The 25,580-nt window shown below is 38.2% G+C and overlaps 2 protein-coding genes across 2 annotated transcripts; both read right to left on the reverse strand.

Moving 5' to 3' along the window:
* Positions 1 to 917: 917 nt before the first annotated feature.
* LOC129503888 (glutathione S-transferase A4-like) lies at positions 918 to 1,720 on the reverse strand. The gene has a single exon (XM_055316355.1). It carries the CDS (start codon positions 1,669 to 1,671, stop codon positions 1,003 to 1,005), a length of 669 nt encoding a protein of 222 aa, XP_055172330.1. The 5' UTR covers positions 1,672 to 1,720; the 3' UTR covers positions 918 to 1,002.
* A 13,904-nt stretch (positions 1,721 to 15,624) lies between these two features.
* Positions 15,625 to 16,593, reverse strand: LOC129503733 (olfactory receptor 5K1). The gene has a single exon (XM_055316041.1). It carries the CDS (start codon positions 16,591 to 16,593, stop codon positions 15,625 to 15,627), a length of 969 nt encoding a protein of 322 aa, XP_055172016.1.
* Positions 16,594 to 25,580: the final 8,987 nt, after the last annotated feature.

Below are 25,580 nucleotides of genomic sequence, written 5' to 3' on the forward strand. Positions count from 1 at the left end.
AAAGACATGAAGAGAAATCTCACAGAGGAAGACATAGACATGGCCAACATGCACATGAGAAAATGCTCTGCATCACTTGCCATCAGGGAAATACAAATCAAAACCACAATGAGATCCCACCTCACACCAGTGGGAATGGGGAAAATTAACAAGGCAGGAAACAACAAATGTTGGAGAGGATGCAGAGAAAAGGGAACCAATCCTCTTACCCTGTTGGTGGGAATGTGAACTGGTGCAGCCACTCTGGAAAACTGTGTGGAGGTTCCTCAAAGAGTTAAAAACAGACCTGCCCTACGACCCAGCAGTTGCACTGTTGGGGATTTACCCCAAAGATACAGATGAATGAAACGCAGGGACACCTGCACCCCAATGTTTCTCAGCAGCCATGTCCACAATAGCCAAACTGTGGAAGGAGCCTCGGTGCCCATCGAAAGATGAATGGATAAAGAAGATGTGGTTTATGTATACAATGGAATATTCCTCAGCCATTAGAAACGACAAATACCCACCATTTGCTTCAATGTGGATGGAACTGTGTATTAGGCTGAGTGAAGTAAGTCAATCAGAGAAGGACAAACAGTGTATGTTTTCATTCATTTGGGGAATATAAATATTAGTGAAAGGGAATATAAAGGAAGGGAGAAGAAATGTGTGGGAAATATCAGAAAAGGAGACAGAACATAAAGACTCCTAACTCTGGGAAACGAACTAGGGGTGGTGGAAGGGGAGGAGGGCGGGGGGTGGGTATTAATGGGTGACGGGCACTGAGGGGGGCACTTGACGGGATGAGTACTGAGTGTTATTCTGTATGTTGGTAAATTGAACACCAATAAAAAATTAATTTATTAAAAAAAAAGATCTTGAGATGAAAGACCAACTGAGGAACAGTTATACATAGCACCATGACAGAGCTGGGATCAGAGCAGCCTGGCATCAATTAAGATGCTACTGTGGAACAACAATCTCCAGGGGCTAGCTCTCACTCACAGATGTATGTGATGTTTATGGCATAAAGATATTGTAGACGGTTCTCACGTAGATGTCATCCAGAGGAGGCTTCTTCTTGCTACCAGGTTCAAGGAATTTCTTAATTGTAGGGATATTACTTATTTTCACTGTAAACTCCTGGAGGTGAGGAAATGCAGACAAGATATTGGGGATTTTCTCTTCTAGAGCCAAAATGGTTTGGAGTAGAATAATGTCCGCAAGGCTCAGCTGGTTACCAAGGAGAAACCTTTGCCCATGATCCCTTAAAACCTTTTCAAAGACAGGAAAGTATCTAATTATAGCCTTCTGGGCCATGTTAACCACTTCCTTTTGTTGATCTTCTGGTTTTAGAAAAGGATGCATGATAATCAGTTCCAGCAGATCTAGCGTCCCCTCCACGTACATGTCAGTCAGGGTTCTCTCCTTGAGGTCCCTGCCAAAGAGGTGGTGTTTATCCGCTACGTAGTGGAGGATGCTTCGGGTCTGCACCAACTTCATTCCATCAATTTCAACCATGGGCACTTGTTGGAACAGCAGGTGGTTGCCATCCTGCAACTTCTGCAACTGTTCTTTAGTTTCTAAGAATTCTTCATCAAACTCGACTCCAGCGGCAGCTAAAACCCATCTTACGGATCCCATCCGGCCTCTTCCATTAGGATAGTGGAGCTTGGGCTTCGCTGCCATGATGGCCTTTCAGGCTTTCTGGAGTCAGCTCGCAGCACCCGGAGCCCTACAAAGCACCCAGCAAGCGGTCAAAAACTGAAAAAAAAATTTAAAAATGTATAGTTCAGCAGTCAATTGTCTACTGTATAAGATTTTCCTTTTTTTAAAAGATTTTATTTATTCATGAGAGACACACAGAGAAATTTTCCTTTTGAAAAAGAAACTTACTTTGCTTATTTATTTACTGTTATTTTTGCTTTTTAAATCACCCACTACATATCTGACTGTATATTAAATAATCAGTGAATTGACAAATGCTCCTTTCTGGGACTTTTTGGTTACTTCTCTCCTTTTTAATTTTTTTTCCTTTTTAATTTTTTTGCTGTAAAAAGTGAGCTGAGACAGTGAGAAATTATTCAAATAGCGTATTTTATAGTTTATAATAGCAAGTTGGCAAATGTTTTCACTGTAATAACCATTGAAATAATGAAGTCTGATGAGAGGCAGTATTTTGTAACACAAAATTACACATTCAAATGTTCAAAGGGGACAGGCAGGTGGCATCTAAAGAACTAATTGTGGCCATATCTCCCAGCTTTTCAAGAGAAGTTGAAATTTGCTTTTATAAATATTCTCCTGGTCTTTAAATCTTGGAAATTACTTTTTTAAAAGTACTATGCTTTTCTCCACTGCCTGAGCCAAACTAAAACAGTTCAGTGCAACCCCTGGAGGATCTTTCATGACTTCCTGGGTGATGAGTGCGAATGTGGGTTTTGTCATTAGCCTGGGGTTCAGGTCACAAATACGACTGTGGGATACTGATCAGGGGACTAAATCATACGGGGCTTTATTTTCTTGCATGTCCCATGGGGATGACAATATAGCTCTCTTGTAGTATTTTGGCTTATTGGGGGGATAGAAGTGAGGGAGCCCAGAAACTGAAGAGCCAAACTCAGAGTCCACTGCTTTCCTTTTTGTTTCAAAACAGTGATCTTACATTTATCCAGGGGAAGACACATTTTACAAAGAGCAGGTGAGTCAAGCAGTCCTTAACATTCTGTCTCTGAACTCAGCCTTTGATGATTCCTCACTCCTGCCCTATTATATTTCTCAATCCTTCCTGGACTCTTATAATTTGTGTAAACAGGCTGGCCAACACACTATATATTTCATTACACATGCCCTTCGTACAATGTCATGCTCACGCTTTTCCCATCAAGGGGTCCCTGTCCCCTCTCCTTGAATGTGAGGAAACCGCTGTGACTGTGTCAGTGGTGAAGGATAGCACACATGCCCCACATGGGGCATCCGACACCAGACCCTCAAAGTGCCATGCCCCTCTGCCCTGTTCCCTTGGTACGCTCATCCTTGGAATCCTGTAGTCTTGCTGTGAGGATACACAGGTGTGTTTTTTTTTTCTGGGACAGTCGTGGCAAATGGTCACAAGGGGGGAGCTTAAAAACTACAGTAATTTATCATCATCTTACAGGCCTGGAGTCTAGAAGCTTGAAATCAAGGTGTTGGCAGGGCCACACTCCCTGTGAAACCTGTACCAAAAAATCATTCCTTGCCTCTTTCTAAGCTTCAGGTGGTTTGCTGGCATTTTTAGACCTTCTTTGGCTCAGAGCAGAATCACTCTAATCCTCCATCTTCACATGACATTTTCCCTGTGTCTCTCTGCATTATTTTCCTTCTGCATATCTGTCTCTGTGCCCAAATTTCTCTTTTGACATAAAACACTGGTCGTATTGGATTATAGTCCACCTAAATGACCTCATTTGTTTTGAAAAGATTTTTTGAAAAGATTTTATTTATTTATGAGAGATGCAGAGAGAGAGGCAGAGACATAGGCAGAGGGAGAAGCAGGCTTCCTCCAGGGAGCCTAATGCAGGACTCAATTCCTGGACCCCAGGATCATGACCTGAGCCGAAGGCAGATGCTCAACCACTGAGCCACCCAGGTGCCCCTAAAAAATATTTTATTTATTTATTTGAAAGTGCAAGAGAGGGGTGTGGAGGCAGAAGGAAGAAGGAGAAGCTGACTCCCCGCTGAGCAGGGATACTGCCGAGGGCCGAGGCCTCCATTCCATGACCTTGAGATCATGACCTGCATGGAAGGCAGACGCTTAACTGACTGAGCCACCCAGGCACCCCCCAAATGACTTCATTTTAACTGGATTACCTCTCTAAGATCTCATTTCCAAGTAAGGTCACAGTCTGAGGTACTTGGAGTTAGGACGTCCACAAATCTTTTTAGGGGGGCACAATCCAACCTGTAACACCAGGTCCCAAGGAGGCACCCCATGTTGACTGAGATTCCATCTGGGAGCCAGCACCATGGCAGGTCACACAAGTGGAAAAGCCTTTAAGGTGATTCCAGCCCCAGCCATCATCTGACTGCAACTGTGTGATAATACAGAGCGAGAACTTGCCTAGGTGAGCACAGTCAGCGCCCCATCTTCCTTCATCCCCACCCCCACCCCCGCAATCATGGGAGATACTATAGTGGTTATGTTGTGTTAAATTCCTGAGGTTAAGGGCCACATGGCAATAACCCAACGGAAGCCTAAGTCACAGTAAGATAGTAAAGAAGTTTTCCTCCCACAGGGGCCAATACATCCTGTGGTTGGAATATTTTATAGGGCCTCTGGCTGGATCAGGCCCTGTCTGTTTTCTACCTGGGCCAGCCCTGGCATTTTTCAGGAAGAACATCACAAACTCTTACCTTTCTTAGATACCTGAAGCCTCATCTTTCGCCTTTTACCAACAATACTTTCATTCCCTGTATGTAACAGTTAACACACACCTTCTCTTTGGGTCTTGCCTTGGCAAATACGGTGCGTATTCTCTTACCACTTCTTGTACTGGAAGCAACTTCTCAGGGAGTTTCTAATATTTTTGATGGACATAGAAGCCAAAAGAAGCTTGGGATTGCAAATGTTTTAAATGAACATATCCTTCCTCAAAAATACCAACTTAGTTTTATACCATGGACTCTGGCAGTGGAAGGGAACAAAATGTTCAAGCTGACTGTAATACATGGTTACTAATGTTTTAAAATTTATCTTTGATTTTTGTCAAAATGGTTTGTATGCAGAATTTGGAAACCATATTACTTTATGTGGCTTAAAATGAAAAATAGCATCTGTACCTTCACTGTAATTTCTGCCTTCTCCAACCATCAGCCATCTCAACCCTTTTAACTCTTTTTTTCTGGATTTGCTTTTATATTTCTAAACAAACATAGGAGAAAATCTAGATGCCTTCGGGCTGGCAATGACTTTTTAGATATAATCCCAATGGCATGATCCATAAAGAAAGAACTGATAAGCTGAACTTTAAAAATTAAATGTCTGCTTGCAAGATACAGATGATTTATCTTTTCCCCCAAGGTTTCATTTAAATTCAAGTTACATATAGTGTAGTATTGGTTTCAAGAGTGGAATTTAGTGATTCATCACTTACATATAACGCCCAGATCACAATCCATGCTCATCACGAGGGTCCTCCCTAATGCCCGTCCCTCACGTAGCCCATCCCCCACCCCCACCCTCCAGCAACCCTTAGTTTGTTCTCCATAGTTGAGAGTCATGGTTTGCCTCCTTCTCCGTTTTTGTCTTATTTTATTTTTCTTTCACCTCCCCTATGTTCGCCTGTTTTGTTTCTTAAGTTCCATATATGGAAGAAATCATATGGTGTTTGTCTTTGACTGACTTATTTCATTTAGCATAACACACTCTAGCTCCATCCAAATCATTGCAAATGGCAAGATTTCATTCTTTTTGATGGCTGAGTGAGATTCCATTGTATATGTATACCACTTCTTTAGCCGTTCATCAGTTGATGGAGATTTGGGTTCTTTTTATAACTTGGCTGTTGCTCATCGCGCTACTATGAACATCGGGGTGCATGTGCCCCTTTGAATCAGTATTTTTGTATCCTTTGGGTAAATACCTTATAGTGTGATTCCTGGGTTGTAGGGTAGCTCTATTTTTAACTCTTGAGGAACCTCCATATTGCTTTCCACAGCGGCTACACCAGCTTGCATTCCCACCAAAGGTGTAAGAGGATTTTCCTTTCTCCACATCCTTGCCAACATCTTTTGCCTAGTGAGTTGTCAATTTTAGCCATTCTGACTGATGTGAGGTGGTATCTTATTGTGGTTTTGATTTGTAATTTCCTGATGATGAGTGATGTTGAGGATATTTTCATGTGTTTGTTAGCTATCTGGATGTTTTCTTTGGAGAAATGTCCATGTCTTCTGCCCATTTCTTAACTAGATTATTTTTGGAATGTTGAGTTTGATAAATTTTTTATAGATTTTGGATACTAGCCCTTTTTTCCAATATATCATTTGCAAATATATTCTATTTCATAGGTTGCTTTTTACTTTTGTTGATTGTTTCCTTTGCTGTGCAGAAACTTTTTGTCTTGATAAAGTCCTAATAGTTAATTTTTGCTTTTGTTTCCCTTGTCCCCAGCAAAGTGTCTAGTAAGAAGTTGGAATGGCTGATGTCAAAGAGGTTGCTGTCCATTTTCTACTCTAGGATTTTGATGGTTTCCCATCTCACATTTAGGTCTTTCATCCATTTTGAATATTTTTTGTGTGTATGATGTAGGAAAAGGGTCCAATTTGACTTTTCTACATGTTGCCATCCAGTTTTCCCAACACTATTTTTTAAAAGATTTTATTTGCTTATTCATGAGAGACACAGAATGAGAGAGAGCAAGGCAGAGACACAGGCAGAGGGAGAAGCAGGCTCCATGCAGGGAGCCCAACGTGGGACTTGATCCTGGGATTCCAGGATCAGGCCCTGGGCTGAAGGCTGCGCTAAACCACTGAGCCACCCGGGCTGCCCTCCCAACACTATTTTTTGAAGAGACTGTCTTTTTCCATTGGATATTCTTTCCTGCTTTGTCAAAGATTAGTTGATCATATAGTTGTAGGTCCATTTCTGGATTTTCTAGTCTGTTCCATTGATCTGTTTTTGTGCTTGTACCATACTGTCTTCATGATTACAGCTTTGTAATATAGTTTGAAGTCCAGAATTATGATTCCTCCAGCTTTGGCTTTCTTTTTCAATATGACTTTGGCTACTCTGGGTCTTTTCTGATTCTGTATAAATTTTAGAATTGTTTTTTTTCTAGCTCTGTGAAAAATGCTGGTGGTATTTTGATAGGGATTGCACTGAATGTGTAGATTGGTTTGGGTAGTGGAGACATTTTAACAATATTTGTTCTTCCAATCCATGAGCATAGAATGATTTTCCATTTATTTGTGTCTTCAATTTCTTTCATAAGTGTTCTACAGTTTTCAGAGTATAGATCTTTTACCTCTTTGGTTGGTTTATTCCTAGGTATCATATGGTTTCTGGTCAGTTGTAAATGGGATGGAACTTTTGATTTCTCTTTCTGTTGTTTCATTATTAGTATATAGAAATGCAACAGATTTCTGTAAGTTGATTTTATATCCTGTGACTTTGCTGAATTCACGTGTCAGTTCTAGCAATTTTTTGGTGGAGTCTTTTCTCCATTTTCTACACAGAGTGTCATGTTGTCTACAAAGAATGAAAGTTTGACTTCTTCCTTACTGATTTGGATGCCTTTTATTTCTTGTTGTTGTCTGATTGCTGAGGCTAGGACTTCTAGTGCTATGTTGAACAACAGTGGTGAGAGTGAACATGCCTATCGTGTTCCTTACCTTAGGGGAAAAGCTCTAAGTTTTTCCCCATTGAGGATGATATTGAGGTCTTATATATATGGCTTTTATAATGTCAAGGTATGTTCCTTCTATCCCTACTTTCTTGAGGGTTTTTATCAAGAATGGATGTTGTACTTTGTTAAATGTTTTTTCTGCATCGATTCAATTTGCTATTATCTTGTTGAGAACTTTTTTTTTTAAAGATTTTATTTATTTATTCATGAGAGAGAGAGAGAGGCAGAGACAGAGGCAGAGGGAGAAGCAGACTCCCTGTGGGGAGCCTGATGTGGGACTCGATCCTAGGACTCAGGATCACCACCTAAGCCAAAGGCAGATGCTCGACCACTGAGCCACCCAGGTGCCCCTTGTTGAGAACTATTGCATCCATGTTCATCAGGATTATTGGTCTGTTTTATTCATGTTTTTAGTGGGGTCTTTGTTTGGTTTTGGAATCAAGGTAATGCTGGCCTCATAGAATGAGTTTGGAAGGTTTCCTTCTACCCCTATTTTTTGGAAGAGTTTCAGAAAGATTAGGCATTAATTATTCTTTAAATGTTTAGTAGAATTCCCCTAAGAAGTCATCTGGTCCTGGACTCTAGTTTATTTGGAGATATTTGATTACTGATTCAAATCAGTAATCAGCAAATTCAATTTCTTTGCTGGTTATGGGTCTGTTCAAATTTTCTATTTCTTTCTGTTTCAGTTTTGGTAGTTTATATGTTTCTAGGGATTTATCCATTTCTTCCAGATTGTCTTTTTTTGACATTTAATTATTCATACTACCCTATTATAATTGTTCATATTTCTGAGATGTTGGTTGTGGTCTTTCCTCTTTCATTTGCGATTTTGCCTTTCTCTTTTTGATAAGTCTGGCTAGGGGTTTTATCAATTTTGTTAATTCTCTCAAAGAACCGCTCCTAGTTTCGTTGATCTGTTCTATCTTTTTAAAATTTCTACCTCATTTATTTCTTCTCTAATCTTTATATTTCCATCATTCTGTTGGATTTAGGCTTTATTTGCTATTCTTTTTCCAGGTCTGTTAGATGTAAGGTTAGTTGCGTATTTGAGATTTTTCTTACTTCTCGAGGAAGGCTTGTATTACTATATACTTCCCTCTTAATGACTGCCTTTGCTGCATCCCAAAGGTTTTGAACAGTAGTGTTTTCATTTTCATTTGCTTCCATATATTTTTTTATTTTTTCTTTAATTTCCTGGTTGACCCATTCATTCTTTAATTGGACATTCTTTAACCTCCATATATTTGTGGTCTTTCCAATTTTTTTCTTGTGGTTGACTTCAAGTCTTTCTGTACTGATCGAGGTCACATACTTGTGACCGAGTATGTGATCTATCCTGGAGAATGTTCCATGTGCATGTGAAAAGAATGTGTTATCCTGCTATTTAGGATGAAATGTTTTAAATATATCTGTTAAGACCATCTGGTCCAGTGTGTCATTCCAAATCATTGTTTCCTTATTGATTTTCTACTTAGATGATCTGTCCATTGCTGTAAAATTCCCTTAATATTATTGTAGTATTATCAATGAGGTTTTTAAAGTTATTAATTAATTTATATATTTGGCCAATCCCAAGATAGGGGCATATTTACAATTGTTAGATTACTTGTTGGATAGACCCCTTTATTATGATATAGTGCCCTTCTTCATCTCTTCTTATAGTCTTTGTTTTATTTTATTTATTTTTATTTTTATTTTTTTAGTCTTTGTTTTAAAATTTAGTTTGTCTGATATAATTATGGCTACTTCAACTTTCCTTTGATGTCTGTTAGCATGATAAATTGTTCTTCGCCCCCTGACTTTCAATCTGGAGATGTCTTGGGTCTAAGATGAGTCTCTTGTAAACATATTAATGAGTTTTGTGTTTTTAATCCATTCTGATACCCTATGTCTTTTGTTTTTAAGACTTTATTTATTTATTTATTTTAGGGCACAAGTTGAGGGGAGGCAGAGGGAGAAGGAAAGAGAATCTCAAGCAGACTGTGCTGAGTGTGGAGCCTGATGCAGGGCTCGATCTCATGATGCTGTGATCATTCAGAGTGCTATTTACATTCAGAGTAATTATTGATATATATGAATTTAGTGCCATCACATTACCTGTGAAGTCAATGTTCCTGTAGATCATCTCTGTTTCTTCCTGGTCTTTGTTGCTTTTGGTCTCTACCGCTCAAAATGTCCCCTTTAATATTTCTTGCAGAGTTGGTTTAGTGTTCACAAACTCCTTTAGTTTTTTTCTTGTCTTTGAAACTCTTTATCTCTCCTTCTATCCTGAATGACAGCTTGCTGCCAAGTATACTTGGACACATAGTTTTCCCATTTAACCTGTTGAATACATCATGCCACTCTCTTCTGGTCTGCTATGCTTCTGTGGACAGGTCTGCTGCTAACCTTATGTGTCTACACTTGTAGGTTAAGGACCTTTTGTTCCTAGCTGCTTTCAGAATTCTCTGTATTTTGCAAGTTTCACTATGATATATCTTGGTGTTGATCTGTTCTTGTTGATTTTGAGGGGAGTTCTCTGTGCCTTTTGGATTTGGATGCCTGTTTCCTTCCTCGGGTTAAAGAAGTTCTCAGCTATAATTAGTTCAAATAATCCTTCTGCCCTCTTTCTTCTGGGACTTCTATGATATGGATTTTATTGCGCTTGATGGAATTGCTGAAGTCTCTGAGTCTGTATTCATGATCTAATAGTTTTCTTTCTCTGTCCAGTTCAGCTTCGTTATTTTCCATAATTTTATCTTCTGTATCATTTATTTATTCCTCTGTGCTTTCCATCTTCATTTCCATCTTCACAACCATTCGGCTTTGCATCTTAGTTATAATATGTTTTATTTTGGCCTCACTAGTTTTTACATCTTTTATTTCCACAGCAAGTGTTTCTCTGGTGTCCTCCATGCTTTTTTCAAGTGCAGCTAGTACTCTTATGACTGTTTCTAAATTCTTGTTCGAATATATTGCTTATATCTGTTGAGCAAATCCTTGGCTGTGATTTCTTCCTGGTCTTTCTTTTGGGGAGAATTCCTCTGTCTTGTCATTTTGTCTAGTTTTCTGTCGTTTGTGAGTTATGAAAGCTTGTTATGTTTCCTGCTCCTAAGTGTAATGCTATATTAAGAAGGTGTCCTGCTCTGTCCAAGACCTGGTGCTTCAGGGAGTGTTCTGGTGTATGCTGTGTGCTCTCTGCTGGCATGTTTTGGCTGCTCTTTTACACAGATCTGTCCTCTGCAGAGTTCCTCCTTGCTTGCAGTGTGGAGTTTTTGGACCTTTAACTAGATGTGCTTTGATTTGTCTGTTAAAATAAACCTGGAAAAAGGAGGGCCTGATTCAAAAAGGAGAAAAGGAAAAGGAACTAAAAAACCCTCAAACAAATAGACAAACAGAAAACCATAAGCCTGATTCCAAAGGGAAAAAAAAGAAAGAAGAAATCTAATCCCAAAATGAGAAAAGTAAATGAAACAAACAAACAAATGAACAAATAAAGCCTGATTCAAAAGAAGAGAAAAGAAAAAAAAGAAAGCCTGGTCCTATTTCCACCAGAATGGAAGCTGTTGCTTTGGAGCATTCCATGAACAACAGGCTTGGTACATGTAGGGGGCGTGTGCTGGTTTTTTGAGGGCCAGGTCTGCTGCACTGGCTCATAGTCAGACCTGCTCTGGGAAAGATGCCCCTGCAGGGCTCGGTGTGTGTGGGGGTGTGAGTGTAACCAGCTCCAGTCTCCCCTGGGGGCACTGTTTTGATCACTGAAGTCCAACAGTCTTGGTTGTTGTCGGGGGGAGGGCATCATCCAGCTCTCTCATGCCCCACCCCACCCCGGGAGAGGAGCTTGCTCCCTGGCTGTTCAGGAACTCTCACAGAAAAGTGAACAATCTCCCCTCCCATGTCCCAGGCTTTCATCAGATCCCTGCCCCCAACCTGCCTGTGCCCAGTCTGTTGGCATGCCGAGTGCTTCAGTTCTGTGTTTTATATCTGGTGTGGCTAGGATTCAAAACTCCACATCTTAAAGGACCTGCCTGACAAGGCACAGACCTGCTCCCTTCCTCCAGAGGAGAGCCTTGAAGCACTGCTGTACTGTCCCAGAAAAGCAGTCACACAGCCACACAGGTGCCTGGAGTTAATGGTGTAACACAGCAAAAAGCTTTGGCCAGATTATCTTGCCCTCTGTATACACTTCTGTCTCCTGCTGTTGAGCCGCTCAATGGTGCCCAGAGAGCCTTATGTCCTTGGAGAGGCAATCAATATACCTTCTTGCAAATGTACTCCAGGAAGGGGAACATTCTCCCTTGGTGCAACCCAGGGCATCTCCATACAACGCTATCCACTGTCAACTCCCAAGTCTCCACCTTCCTTCACCCCAGGAGCACCACTGCCCACCCAGCTTGACTCCAGTGAATGGCACAGATTTCTGAAACCTCAGAATTTGAGCTCCACTATTTGCAAAAATGTGTGACAGTCCATTTCTCTTGATTCCTCAGTCAATGCTTTTATGAGAGTGTTTTTCTTGCAGGAATCTGATGTGTCGCTCCATTTCCCTTCCCTTCTCTTTCTGTCTTCTCTCCACAAAAAGGGCTTCCTCTGTTCTGTGACACCTCAGCTTTTCTCTACCCCAGTTCACATCTCTGCACCCCATGCCGGCCACATTCTCTCCCTCTAATTGTGCAGGTTGTTCTCTTAATCCTCAGATCAATTTCCTATCTGTTCAAAATGATTTGATGTCAACCTAGCTGTGTTCCAGGGACAAGACAAGAACAGGGTCTGGGCTGGAAATGGGTAGTAAATGAGGACTAATATAATCTTAAAAAGGAATGGTCTATAAAGGGGAGATAAATGACATGCATAATAGTGTATGTATAAAATAAATATTCTCCATGTCACCAAGCTCTGGAAACTCACATAATTAAGTTCAGCCTGGTAACAGGAAATGGCATATTCAGGTAGATCCCCAATAATCAAAATGTGAAAAGAAAGTATTGCCACCATTAAAAATACCTACAAATTAGCTCAAATGTTAATCTTTGTATACACAATGAGGTCACATTTCAATATTAACTGATGAACCAACACAGAATTTCTTGTTATCATAGTATCAATTTGTAAGTCTCTGAAGTGACAGTGCTTCCTCAGGGAAGTAAGACTTGTCTTATTCAATATTCCTGATTGAACTAACTTCCTATAGAATTAATTTCCCTTTAAACATTTATCCCTGCTTAACACTGCCGTCTTCTCATCCATTGTGCCAACATATTAGTTGCTGACACTCGATGCAATAAACATTATTCAAATTCAATGTGAAACCATCTTGAGAAAGATGTGATAGACCTCATAAAGTTGATGAATGAGTTGGAGAACTCCTTGAAGGAAATGTAAAGTCCCAATGACAAATAGGACCTGGTTAGAGTTAGGACAATTAAAAAGTGAATAATAAATGAGAAAAATAAAAACAAATTCAATGGATAAGAATTTGTGCAAATAAGAATTAGGACAGACCCTTGGGAGAATTGGTAGAGACTTTGGACATTTTACAAAATTGCTCCATTATGAGTACTTATTACTATTGTTCCTTGAATTCAAAAGTTAAGTAATGTTGTATCTAGTTATCATGCTTTATTCTTCTGGAAAGTAAAGCCAAGAAAAACATTTGACATTTGATTCATTGTTTGTAAATTAGTATACATTTGTGATCCTAATTAAATTTTAGTTAAGTGTAAGATAACATTTATTTCTATAAGTTTTATTATTCAAGATAAAGTCCTAAATAAATCTCTTTTCTCCACTTACTGTGGAATAGTGGTCAAGATTTTAAAAGGATTAATTTTTATGAGACTTTTCTTCCTATGTCCAACAGTACTTAGAAGAAAACAGTCTGTGATTCTGTTTCACCCAATGGTCATTTCTAACATTTCAGACAGTAGCTTGCGCAGTTCAGAGTTAAAGAAAGATCAGAGCACAACAATGTTAATATCATTTGCTTTATTCCCTAAACATAACTGAAAATCCAGACAGGAAGAACAGGTTGAGAAAGCCTCACTTTTAAGAACTGTTCCAAAGTCAAAATTTATTTCATAAAAGGAGATTTGGGAAGCATTTATAATAAGATAAGAGGTAGATATCACCCTAGGAATAATGATGTAGTGAGTTGGGGGATAAAAGGAAAATCAGAAGGAAATAATTGGAGTTTGCTGAGATAGGGCTCTGTGACTTCTATTCCAAGGGGCATGTTCTGGGAATGAGATGGGGAGACAGTAGAATGTTCATTGAAGTTTGGAGAAATATGGCAAAAGGAATCTTCCAGAGGGACTCATGAAAACATCCAAAAGGCCCTCAGCCTTTTTTGTGGAGCTTTTCTTCAGCTAGGTGCTGGGATATGTCAATTACCAAATACCAGTATTTCCCTCTTCTTGAATATCCTAGAGGAGATGGTCAAGAGAATTCACTTAGAAATTGGCATTGAGAAAGAGCGAGAGAGACCAAGATAGCAGACTTGACAGGAGTTAAATAGTATGTGTTTTAGCTGCAATTATGCTTCCATATCTAGCCTGGGAACTAGTTGTGAATGCAGAAATCAAAACTGATAATGGCACCAAGAGATAAACAGAAAGTCAGAGAGGATTGAATATCTCAGAAAAATATAGCAGGAACAGAGCTCTATCTGTAGCATGACTTCTATCATCAATGCCATGGTATCAGACAAGTACCTGTACATTTAAGTGCAGTTAAGGAAGGATGGGGGTAGGGTTAGGCAAATCCTAAATTTATGGCATTTATATTAGAAACAACCAGGGACACCTGGGTGGCTCAGTCTGTTGAGCCTTCAGCCCTTGGTTAGGGCTCATGTCATGATCTCAGGGTTGTGAAACTGAGCCCCAAACTGGGCTCCAAACTCAGTGCGGAGTCCACTTGAGATTCTTTCTCCCTCCCCCTCCACTTCTTCCTCCACTTGTGCTCTCTCTAAAATAAATAAATAAATTGGTAAATAAATAAATAAATAAATAAATACCAAGATATGTCTCCATTTCAAATCTTGGAATGTCTAATTACATGGTATTAGCTAGGTTAGATTTTTTGAAGGTCACAAATAGAAATGAAGTGATGATAAGTTTGTATTCATGAGTTAGGGGGTTGGAAATACTATGTTCCCACAACTTTTTCTAAATAAACTCAGCATGTTGACTTTCCATGTGAAGTCAGCTTAAGCGGCTGGCTAGCCTGGACCAGAGCTACATCTTGACAATTGCCTTTTGGGAATTTAGATGTGACCTCAGAGCATCAAGAGAAGATGTAGAAGAGGGCATTTTTCTTTTCAGTATTTGACCTTCTTCATCCAGGAGTTAGTCATTATTTTTTTTAAGTTTTTTTTAATTTTTATTTATTTATGATAGAGAGAGAGAGAGAGAGAGAGAGAGAGAGAGAGAGAGAGAGAGAGAGGCAGAAACACAGGCAGAGGGAGAAGCAGGCTCCATGCACAGGGAGCCCGATGTGGGATTCGATCCCGGGTCTCCAGGATCGCGCCCTGGGCCAAAGGCAGGCGCCAAACCGCTGCGCCACCCAGGGATCCCGGCTCTTTGAATCTTACGTGAAGTTTGATTACTTGCCTGGGGCTTTATGTTATAGCATCTTTATGAGTGTACATTTGGGAGTAAATAACTCTCTCTGAAGATAACTACTATTGAAGTTGACATTCTGGGTGTAATTATGCAAATCCATTGGAACCTTAACTTGGGAATATACTACTCACTTTTATTTGACACCTTCACTTTCTTACTACCTCTGTCTTAACAATAGTGTCTCCCACAATGCTATTAAAACTGCATCCTCAAAATTTACTTACTTCGACTTTGTGTCCCATGGTTGTGAGGGATTTCACTGGTTGAGTGTTCATATCCCCTTAAAATCTTCAGCCTAACTGGAGTGCTCATGCTCTAAGCTGTCAAAGCTGACTGGCTGTAAATGTTAAATAGAATTCTCCTTTATATGTGTAACTGATAGTTTTGTTGTTTTCCTTTTGGGAGCTGATAATCCCAATTCCCCTGATGCAGACACAGTCCATGAGCTTGGCAACATTCTAAGCTGTTTCTTGAAGGAATTACAAGTTTGGTTTTGATTTTTGTTATTTTGAATTAAGATTTAGTTAAGTTTTCTCTTTCCTGTATATTTTCTCCCATACGTATTGCTTCCTCAGTTGATTTTATTATGATATATTTTATATATAATTTGTGCATTTTCCCCCTATTTTCACTTGGAAGAATGTTCCCCTTTTAAATCACTAAGCTACAGTCGATATCATTTGTTTCCAACTTTCATGAGATTTTTTTTTCTTCAAAATTTTTCTCAGGACAGTTATTACTTCTTTATTTCTCAGGCTATAAATAAAAGGATTTAGTAAGGGAACTACTATTGTAAACAAAATAGCAGCTGGGATATCTTTATCCCCTTGTTCAAGCAAATTTGGTCTAATGTACATGAAAAAAAGAGATCCATAGAACAACGAAACAGACAAAAAGTGAGATGCACAGGTGGAAAATGCTTTGACCCTTCCTTCTTTGGATTTCATTTTGAAAATAGTAAAGAGAATGTAGAAGTAAGATATTAATACGCTGCCTATGGTGAAGACTTGGATGGAGCCTGAAAAAATAAATAGTACTAGTTCATTGACATAAGGATCAATACAGGAGAGTCTGTATAAAGGAAGAATATCACAGTAAAAGTGATTAATTTGATGAGACCCACAGAAAGTTAGCCTAAGGAGAAGCCCTACGTGAATCATGGAATGCAGGTTTCCTGCTATGTAGGCCCCTGCGGTCATCTGAAGGCAGAGCTTCTTCGACATCATGGTGTGGTACTGCAGTGGGCTGCAGATGGCCACATAGCGGTCATAGGCCATTGCTGCCAGGAGAAAGCAGTCTGCAGTTTCAACAGTGCAAAGAAAATAAAATTGTCCCATGCACTCATAGAGGGAAACCATCCTGTTCTTAGAAAAGAAGTTCTCTAACATCTTGGGAGTAATGGCCGAGGCACAGCAAGAATCCACAAGAGCCAGGTTGCCCAGAAAGATGTACATTGGCATGTGAAGATGATGCTCTTTTGATATCAGTACCACCAGGCCCAGATTCCCCACCATGGTGATCAGATAGATGGCAAAGAACACCACAAACAGAAGGGTCTTCATTTCTGGGTGATCTGCAAATCCTGTGAGGATAAACTCACTTTTCAGGGTATGATTTTCTTCAGCCATTCCTTACTTCCCTGTTGAGAAAACAATTGTGGAGAAATGAGTACTAATTTATAATATGTCCAATTTGACTGCTAAGCTAGGTTCAGAAGGACGAAGAGCGTATTCTATAAGGCCTTCACATGTTATATGGATTTGGCACATGCCCAATTCTGGGCTGTATCAATCTCCTGAAGTTATTGTGTAGGGAGCTACTCTTTTAACATTTTTTCTAGCATATTTTCAAGAAGAATTATATGCACAGGGAAGGCTTTTGAGATCTTAAGAGGAATATTCAGTGCAAAACTCCTCTATATGGGTTAAGTAAAGATGATTCATAATTTAAGTGTCAGCTATTAGTACCAGTGTCTCCAAATAATTTCAATGATTATATATGTACTGATTAACAATGATGCTGAGAAAACTATTTCATACAATCATGTTCAAAGCAGCATTATTCACAGTAGCCAAAATTCTAAACAACCCAATGGGTTGATGGATGAAAGGATGAACAAAGTGTGATATATATGTGTATATATATACATATATATATATATATACACACACAATGAAATATTATTCAACCTTGAAAAGGAATGAAATTCTGACACATGTTAAAATATGGATGAACCTTGAAGATGTCATGCTAAGTGAAATAACACTAGACACAAAAGAACCAATGTTGTATGATTCCACTTACATGAATTAAAGTCATCAAATTCAGAGAGACAGGAAGTAGAATGATAAGTCAGCAAGAGGGAGAAAATGGGTGGTTTTTGTTTAATATGTTTGGAGTTTCATTTTGGCAAGGTAAAAGTGTTCTGGAAATAGTGATGATGGCTGCAAAAATATAAATGCATTTAATGCCACTAATCTGTATACTTAAATATGATTAAAATTTTATTATTTATATTTATCACCATAAAAGTTTTTTAAAAGACTATTTTCATTTGTAAATTCTTAGCAATTTACTATCACCAATGATAAGAGAATATACATTTAAAAATAAAATGCTTTGGGTGAAAAATAGTGCTATTTTGAGGTACGTAAAATTCTGGGTGTTGGGAAGGGGAAGTGATGTAGGTGGAAGCAGGCAGGAGAGAGAGAGAGACGGAAAAGAAAAAAAAGGGCTGTATTAAAAATATTCTAGGTCATTTATGATACCATTTATGCATACAATGTAAAGTTATTCATACATGCATAAGAAATTTAAATGCTACCAGAAGAAATTGGAGAAATCTTAAGGGTTAAAAATTGATAAATTCAATTATATAACTATATATAGAAAATGTCATGAGTAAAATCAAATATCAAATGCAAACTGGGAAATTATTGCAATAAATATGATAATACTTCTATAGTTTTATTCTAGAAATACCTTATAGAAATCAGTAGGAATAGTCACTAGAAAAAATATAAAGGAAAGGAACAGAAAAATCTCAAAAGAAATACAATTTTCACAAAAAAATGTTTTATTTCATTACTAATCAGAAATATCATTTTAAATTAGGCGGGCAAATTTATTTTCCTTATCAAAATAGAATTTTTATTTTATTTTTATTATTATTTTTCAAAATATATATTTTTAAAAAGAAATGATTTATATTGTCTAACATACAGTGAGATGGGAACTGAAATGCATGCCTCACAGAAGTATAAATTGGTGCCATCATTGGAAAATAATTCGGTTATAAGTTAACAAAACTCTTAACTATTCATACCCTGTGGCTAGTAACTACAAATCTAACAGAAAGAAATAATTAGAATCCCAGTTAAAGACTTACATATAATGATGTCCACTGTAAAGTTATTTTTAATAATGAAAAATTGAAAACACCTAAGTGGTAAACATTTGTTCACTCTGATCAACTAAGTGTGAAGCAACCATATGATGGTATATTGTGCAATCATTATTTCCTATTCACTACAATGATAAAATTGACATAATAAAACATGTGAAACATAAAATGTAATGTTCATATACAGAATAATACTAATTTTCCAAATAAATACCTACTATGAATATAAAGGAAAGACAGCACAGAAACACATTAAAATGTTAATACTGGTTTTCTCTGTGCAATGGGACTTATAGGTCACTTTTTTCTTTATATTTTCCTCTATTTGAAATTCTCTACCATGAATATTGCTTTTATAATCAGAATACAAAACTTTTATTAAATAAATTCAAAGACACGCTATGTTCTATAACTTATTAGCCCACAATAATCTTTGGGGATCTAATGACTGTTTTCTGCACTTCACGGTTTTATTGTGGATAGCATCATAATGGGTGTTTTGAGGACGTATCTGCTCCATCTCTGTGATAATGACATTCATGATTATAAATAATAATAATTTGCTGACAATCTTGCATGTATCTTGAGTCATTCAGAAATATATTCACATCTTGTGGTAATGTATTCTTAAGGAAACATGTTTCTATGTAAAGCAATGACTCTTTGGTACCAAGTTTTATTCTTTCAACACAGTGTCAAGTGTTTCCTTGATATTTTAAGCTTCTATAATTTATTAAACTTTGGGTATACTTTTAAAGTATCAATGATCTATCCCTTACATCTTTTCTTATTGATAGAGGTCTAGTTTATTGAAGAATGCTTTATTTAAACCCAGTGTTGTTTATTTTAGTTAATTCGAGAATCATTTGTTCATGGACCTGGTATTTACTAAATGCCTGCTCTGTGCTACATACTTTCTTAGAAGATCAATCGATCCTCTGGACCTTTCCACATTGATAGTTTTCTGGATATTCCTTGTCCATAACACTTGTGCATATTCCAGGAACAGAGGAAAGGCATTTTGGACATGTAAGAAGATCTCTTCTCTTTTGCCTTCCTGAAAATATTACTAACTTTTAAATTTCAGACTATTTTGGATTGATTCCTTTAGGAGCAATATTTTAAAAATGAACATTTGAAGTCTCTATAATTTGAATTAGTTTTTAATTAAATCACTTACTCTTGGCAACCTGAAGTCTAAAAATGAATATTTAAAATCTATAGAAGTATAATTTGAATAATTTTTTCATTAAATGCCTTACATTTGCCAACTTGAAGTTACATAAAATAGTAAGATTTCCTTCAGTTTTCCCAGTTGATTATAATCAGTCAGACGGAAGTAAGATTTACATTGATATTTTATTTCTCCAAGAACCAGAAGAGAAATTGGAAAGTTCCCTCAAATTACGTCAAAGTTTTGAAAGAATGGCTTAAAATTACAGGTAACCTTTGAACAGCACAGACTTGAACTGTGCACATCCACTCAACTATGGGCTTTTTTTTTTCTATATGATATAGTGCTATAAACATGTTTTCTCTTCCTTATGATTTTCCTAATAGCATTTTCTTTTTTCCAGCTGACTTTGTTGTAATAATACAGTATAACATATAAAATAGGTACGAATTGACAATTTATGTTGTCAAAAAGGCTTCTGGTTAACTACTATGAATAGAAGCTAAGATTTGGGGGTCAAAAGTTATATGTGGATTTTCAGTTATACATGGGGTCAACATTGTTTGCACCCACATTGTTCAAGGGTTAACTGTATATTACTTTCTCATATGATTGGTTGGAAATATTCAACACAAACAGTTTAAACATCATTTCATTATAGAGGCTAATCTATTTCATCTGCTAAATTGTAAGTTATATTGCAAACCATATTACTTAAAGAGGTTTCAAAAATACTGTTTCCTGTTATTACTATAAAATTACACCTTATTTATTTTTGGTAAATTTAGGCTTCTCTTAAATTCAGAAGTGAGACAAATGAATTATAGTCATTTGTCTAATTTTTACACAATAGAATTTACATTTAAGGAAAGACTTAAAAGAACTTAAGAGATTGAAAAGTAAGAATTGCAACACAAAAACCTTAAAGAACTTAAAGAAATGTTTCTGGGGGTTAATATTTCCAACAACAACAAAAAATGTCTTAAATACTTGCTCACCTGGATTTCCCTGATAAGAGTTTTCTAAAAGCTAGTTGATTGTCTGGTGCTGATTTTTAAAGTAGATCCAGAAATAAAACTATTCTTACGGCTGTTTAGAAAAATATTTCTACCGACAGGCCAGTGATAATATTTCTGTCACTGGTAGAGAATGGTTTAAATATTTTAAATAATTCTGAGGGGATTTTACTGGCATTGACATCAAGTATAACCTGAGAGACTAATTTTTTTAAAATATTACTGACATACTGAATGGGAATAATTAAGTCTATCCTTTGAGACCTGGAGAGTGAAGCGAATGCCCATTTCTAAACACATTTAAGGACTGTGTTTTGATTTTTTTTGAAGATTGTATTTATTTATTCATGAGAGACACACACAGAGAGAGCCAGAGACATAGGCAGAGGGAGAAGCAGGCTCCACGCAGGGAGCCAGATGTGGGACTCTATCCAGGGTCTCCAGGATCAGGCCCTGGGCTGAAGGCGGTTCTAAACTGCTGAGCCACCTGGGCTGCCCTGTGCTTTGATTTTAATGTATTTGCATTTATACCACTTATCCTTATCATCAATCTGAATATAGAATCCTAGGCTGAAAGAAAAAATTCCACTGGACTGGAAGAAGTGGAAGCTAAGCTAGGATTTATTGTCACAGAGAAAAGAATGTGTAGAATGAGCAGGGGTCAGAAAGTGACGCTTTTCCCACCTTTTTAAAAACTCAATTCTAGGATCTTCCGTTGAAAAAATATTCATAATGTGTTTAATCTTATATTTTAGTTACTAGAATAAACTTTTTTTTTTAAATTTTTATTTATTTATGATATTCACAGAGAGAGAGAGAGAGGCAGAGACACAAGCAGAGGGAGAAGCAGGCTCCATGCACCGGGAGCCCAACGTGGGATTCGATCCCGGGTCTCCAGGATCGTGCCCTGGGCCAAAGGCAGGCGCCAAACCGCTGCGCCACCCAGGGATCCCATAGTTACTAGAATAAACTTTAATTTTTTCCTTGCAAATCCAGAAGCAGCTTCTCAAAAAGCTCCTTTTCCTCAAACTACTCCCTTATTTAGGACTCTCCCATCATTTATAGTGGAATGACTCCCCATTGCCCATCAACCTCAATCTCAATTTGTTTGATTACTTATCTTGATTGCCCTACCTCTTCATCATTTGATCTTGTTTCCTCTGTTTATATTCTGCTCTTCCCATATGCCATGCCTATGCCAAGCCCTTCTCTTCATGCTTCTCTGAATAAGTCACATTCTTCATTTTGTGCCTTTAGCCTCATCTGTAGTAATCCATCATTTTCTTTCATCTATGAGAACCCTATCCCCTTTTCATCTTCAGACCAACGTCCATTTGGCTTTCCTGGGATAAACTTACCTGTTTTCTTCCCAACCTCCTAAGCTCTTGTTGCCCACGTAATACCTCCCAGGTCTCAGTATTTGCCTTGTACAGTCCCCTGGCATTTCATAGGTTAACCCTGGCTTCTCTCCACTTGATTACAATCTCACTAACCTTAGTGTCATGGGTATTTCTGAGATATACCCAAAGAACACAACAAAGAACAAAGCAGAAAAAAAAATCCCTTCCCCAGAACTAAAATTCTAGAGCAATGTGATTGTTTTAGGTGAGGATCACGTTTCTCTGACAATGTAGGACTCAGTGTGTGCCAGGAGGGCAGCATGGGGAAACTTCCCCCTATAAAGAGAGCTTGTTAAGAGATGATGGGGGACTGAGTGGGAAATATCAGACAGGGAGACAAAACATGAGAGACTCCTAACTCTGGGAAATGAACAAGGGGTGGTGGAAGGGGAGGTGGGTGGGAGGATGGGGTGACTGGGTGATGGGCACAGAGGGGGGCACTTGATGGGATGAACACTGGGTGTTATGCTATATGTTGGCAAATTGAACTCCAATAAAAAATATACAAAAAAAAAAAAGAAATGATGGGGGAAGAGAAAGCTTTTGATTTTTTTTACAAAAGCAACTGTGAAAGAATAATGAATGTTGCTTCTAGCTTACTACTCCATTCTTAACTCATGAAATAATGTGGAATTGGTGAAAGATTCCTGGGGTCAGTGAAAAGAATCATGTAGCTCATTAGTTGTTATTCTACTTTTTTCTTACAAATTTATGAAAAATTTTATGCTTGCTTAAAACTTTTGGAAAGTCTTTATGTTTAGTACCACACAACAGCTGCCCTTTATTGCTACATTTATTCACACTTTCATGTGATAAATACTTTATGGTACCTACTGTGAGCCATCACAATGACAGATTCTGTGCTCTTGAAGCTTCCATTCTAAGAGGAGAGTGGGGAAGCAGATGTTAATACATACATACTAAATAAGAAAAATAGAAAAAAATAGTAAGTGCTATGGTGAGGACAAAATTGCATACTGTTGAAAAAGACTGGCTGGGAGTTACTTTAGATCAGATGGTTGATGCCTGGGTGGTTGAGCGTCCTGGGATCGAGTCCCTTAGGGGGCTCCCTGCGAGGAGCCTGCTTCTCCCTCTGCCTGTGTCTCTGCCTCTGTCTTTGTGTCTCTCATAAATCAATCAATCAATCAATCAATCAATCTTACAAAAAAAAAGTGCTGTAGGAAAAGTTAGCAGTCAATCTGAGACACGAGTAGTGAGAAGCCAGCCATAGCAGTCTGGCTAAGAGGATGATAGGTATAGAGGCAGAAATAAGTTTTGCATAAAACTTATTTAGGACTCTAAATGAATTCTTATTTAGAACGCATTAAAGCCGGGGAAAGTGTTTGGTGATGGGATTGAAGAGTTGATCTTGTAGAATTTGTAACACAGAGCATAGAGTTTGCATTTCATTCTCAGTGCAAGGAGAAGCCTCAGGAGGGTGTATCAGCTTTCTATTGCTGCTGTAACAAGTTGCCACAAACTTAGTCATTAAAAATAACACAGATTTGTTCTTTCATAGTTCTGGAGGTTAGAAGTCCTAAGTGAGTCTCGCTGGTCTAAAATTAGAGTGTCAACATCCCTTGTGGAAGCTGTAGGTGAGAATCTGTTTCTTTGCCTTTTCTAGCTTTTGGAGCCTGCCTACGTTTCTTGGTTCATGGTCCTCTTTCACTTTCAAAGCCTGAAATGGCCAGTCAGATCTTTTTCACATTGTATCCCTCTGATTTTGACTCTTCTGCTTTGTTTCAACATTTAAAATATTACATTGGGCCCACCTGGATGGTCCAGGGCTGTTTAATTCCCTCTCTGATGTAGTGTAAACATATCCATAATTTCCAAAGATTAGGATGAAGACATCTCTGGTGGGCCATTATTCTGCTTACCAAACCAAAGTTTTTCAAGCAGGGAAATGGCATTACCTTATTTACATTTTAATAATACTCTATTGGTCTGTCAGAAAATGGATCATAAAGGGTGAGGGTGGGAGTGAGGAGATAGGCAAGGAGGATATGGGGCAGTAGTTCAGAATTAGGATGATAGTGACATAGAAGAATGTAGATGGATTTGGATTATGTTTTGGGGATGAGTCAACAGGATTTGCTGATGATTTGGACTTGAGAGGGAGAGACAAGAGGGTTAAAAAGCTAGCAAGAAAAATGCCTAGATTTTTTTGCCTCGAGCATTCAAGGAGAAGGTGGTAGTAGCATTTATTGAATTGAAAGAGGGGAGCAGAGATGCTTTCTTGGTGGGGGACAGGTGGAAGTAGAAATATGAGTTTTATTTTATCAATGTTATGTTTGAGATGCATATCAGTTACCCAAGCGGAGAAGTCAAAAAGGCAATTGAGGATGAAAGATAAGGCTGGAGATTAGGAGTCTTTGGCATGTGGATATTCAAAGCCTTGAAACCGAGTGAGATCATCCAGAGAGAGTGGGAAGGCAGAAGAGAGAGGCGTGATCAGGAGAGAGGTTTTGGGACTTTCTGTTTTGGATTAGATCAGATTATCTTGCATGCAAAATGCCTGGTGGGCGTGAAATGTAATGATATGGAAATTACAGAAGTATCCTAAAAATCATGAGGTCAGAACGCCAAATGAAGGACCTTGAATTTTAGCCCTGAATAAAGTTGTCAAGGGACAGACTCTATCAAACTTGAGTTTTGGAAAAAACCATAGTGTGTGTGACTCATTGCTCTATTCTGTACGCTATATTTTGAATGTTGATATGGCAAGGATGAGACGATAATCAACAAGTGTTTGGGTGCCTCTTATGTACCATGTAAGATTAAAGCTGTGGAATAAAGATGACTCTAAGATTTTTATATGTAAAAAAAGCAAATACAACAAAAAGACCCAATTTCATGTGACGAATGTGGTTTTGCTTTTCTAGTCATGTTTGACTCATCATCAGAAGTTGGTGGTGCGTGATATAATGCCAAGCAATGTGCTAATAAGCAGTAGTGATTCACAGCGGTATAAGACCTAATTCCTCTCTGCTGTGACTTACTGTATTGAGGAGGCATCATGTAAACAAATAATTAGAATGCAGAGTGATAGAACCTATGGTATAATCATACGTTCAGAACTGTGTGAGAAACAGATGGAAGTGACTTAATTTGCCTGTGTGTGTGTAAAAGGTTTTCTGTAGGAAAAGTGTCTTTTCCCAGGTAAAATAATACTTTAGAGATCAAATCTCCATGAGGGAAGAGCAAATGCAGCCTCCAAACCTTTCTCCAGATTCTCATTTTTTCCTTGGGGAAGTAGTCGCCACTGCTGCCAAACTCTCGGTGGCCACAAGAAGACATTCTTCTTCCATTTACTCTGGCCCAAATGATTGATTCCCTGCAGTGCAGAAATTATAGAGGGATAAATTGTACATGACTAGACTTGGAGATAACCACTGGAAAACAAAATGTATTAATATGCAATTAGTAGAGCAGTTCTCAACCCTCTCTGTCCATTGAGAATGCAGGATGTTGGCTTCCTCCAGCGATTGCCATCTGGTTAGCTATGATTCCTCTTTATTTTCTCACATTCAAAATGGTATATTGTAGGGGCGCCTGGGTGGCTCAGTGGTTGAGCCATAATCCTGGGGTCCAGCATGGAGTCCCGTATCGGGGAGCCTTC

Source organism: Nyctereutes procyonoides, unplaced genomic scaffold (assembly GCF_905146905.1).
Source record: "Nyctereutes procyonoides isolate TBG_1078 unplaced genomic scaffold, NYPRO_anot_genome, whole genome shotgun sequence".
In the NCBI taxonomy this organism is placed as follows: domain Eukaryota; kingdom Metazoa; phylum Chordata; class Mammalia; order Carnivora; family Canidae; genus Nyctereutes; species Nyctereutes procyonoides.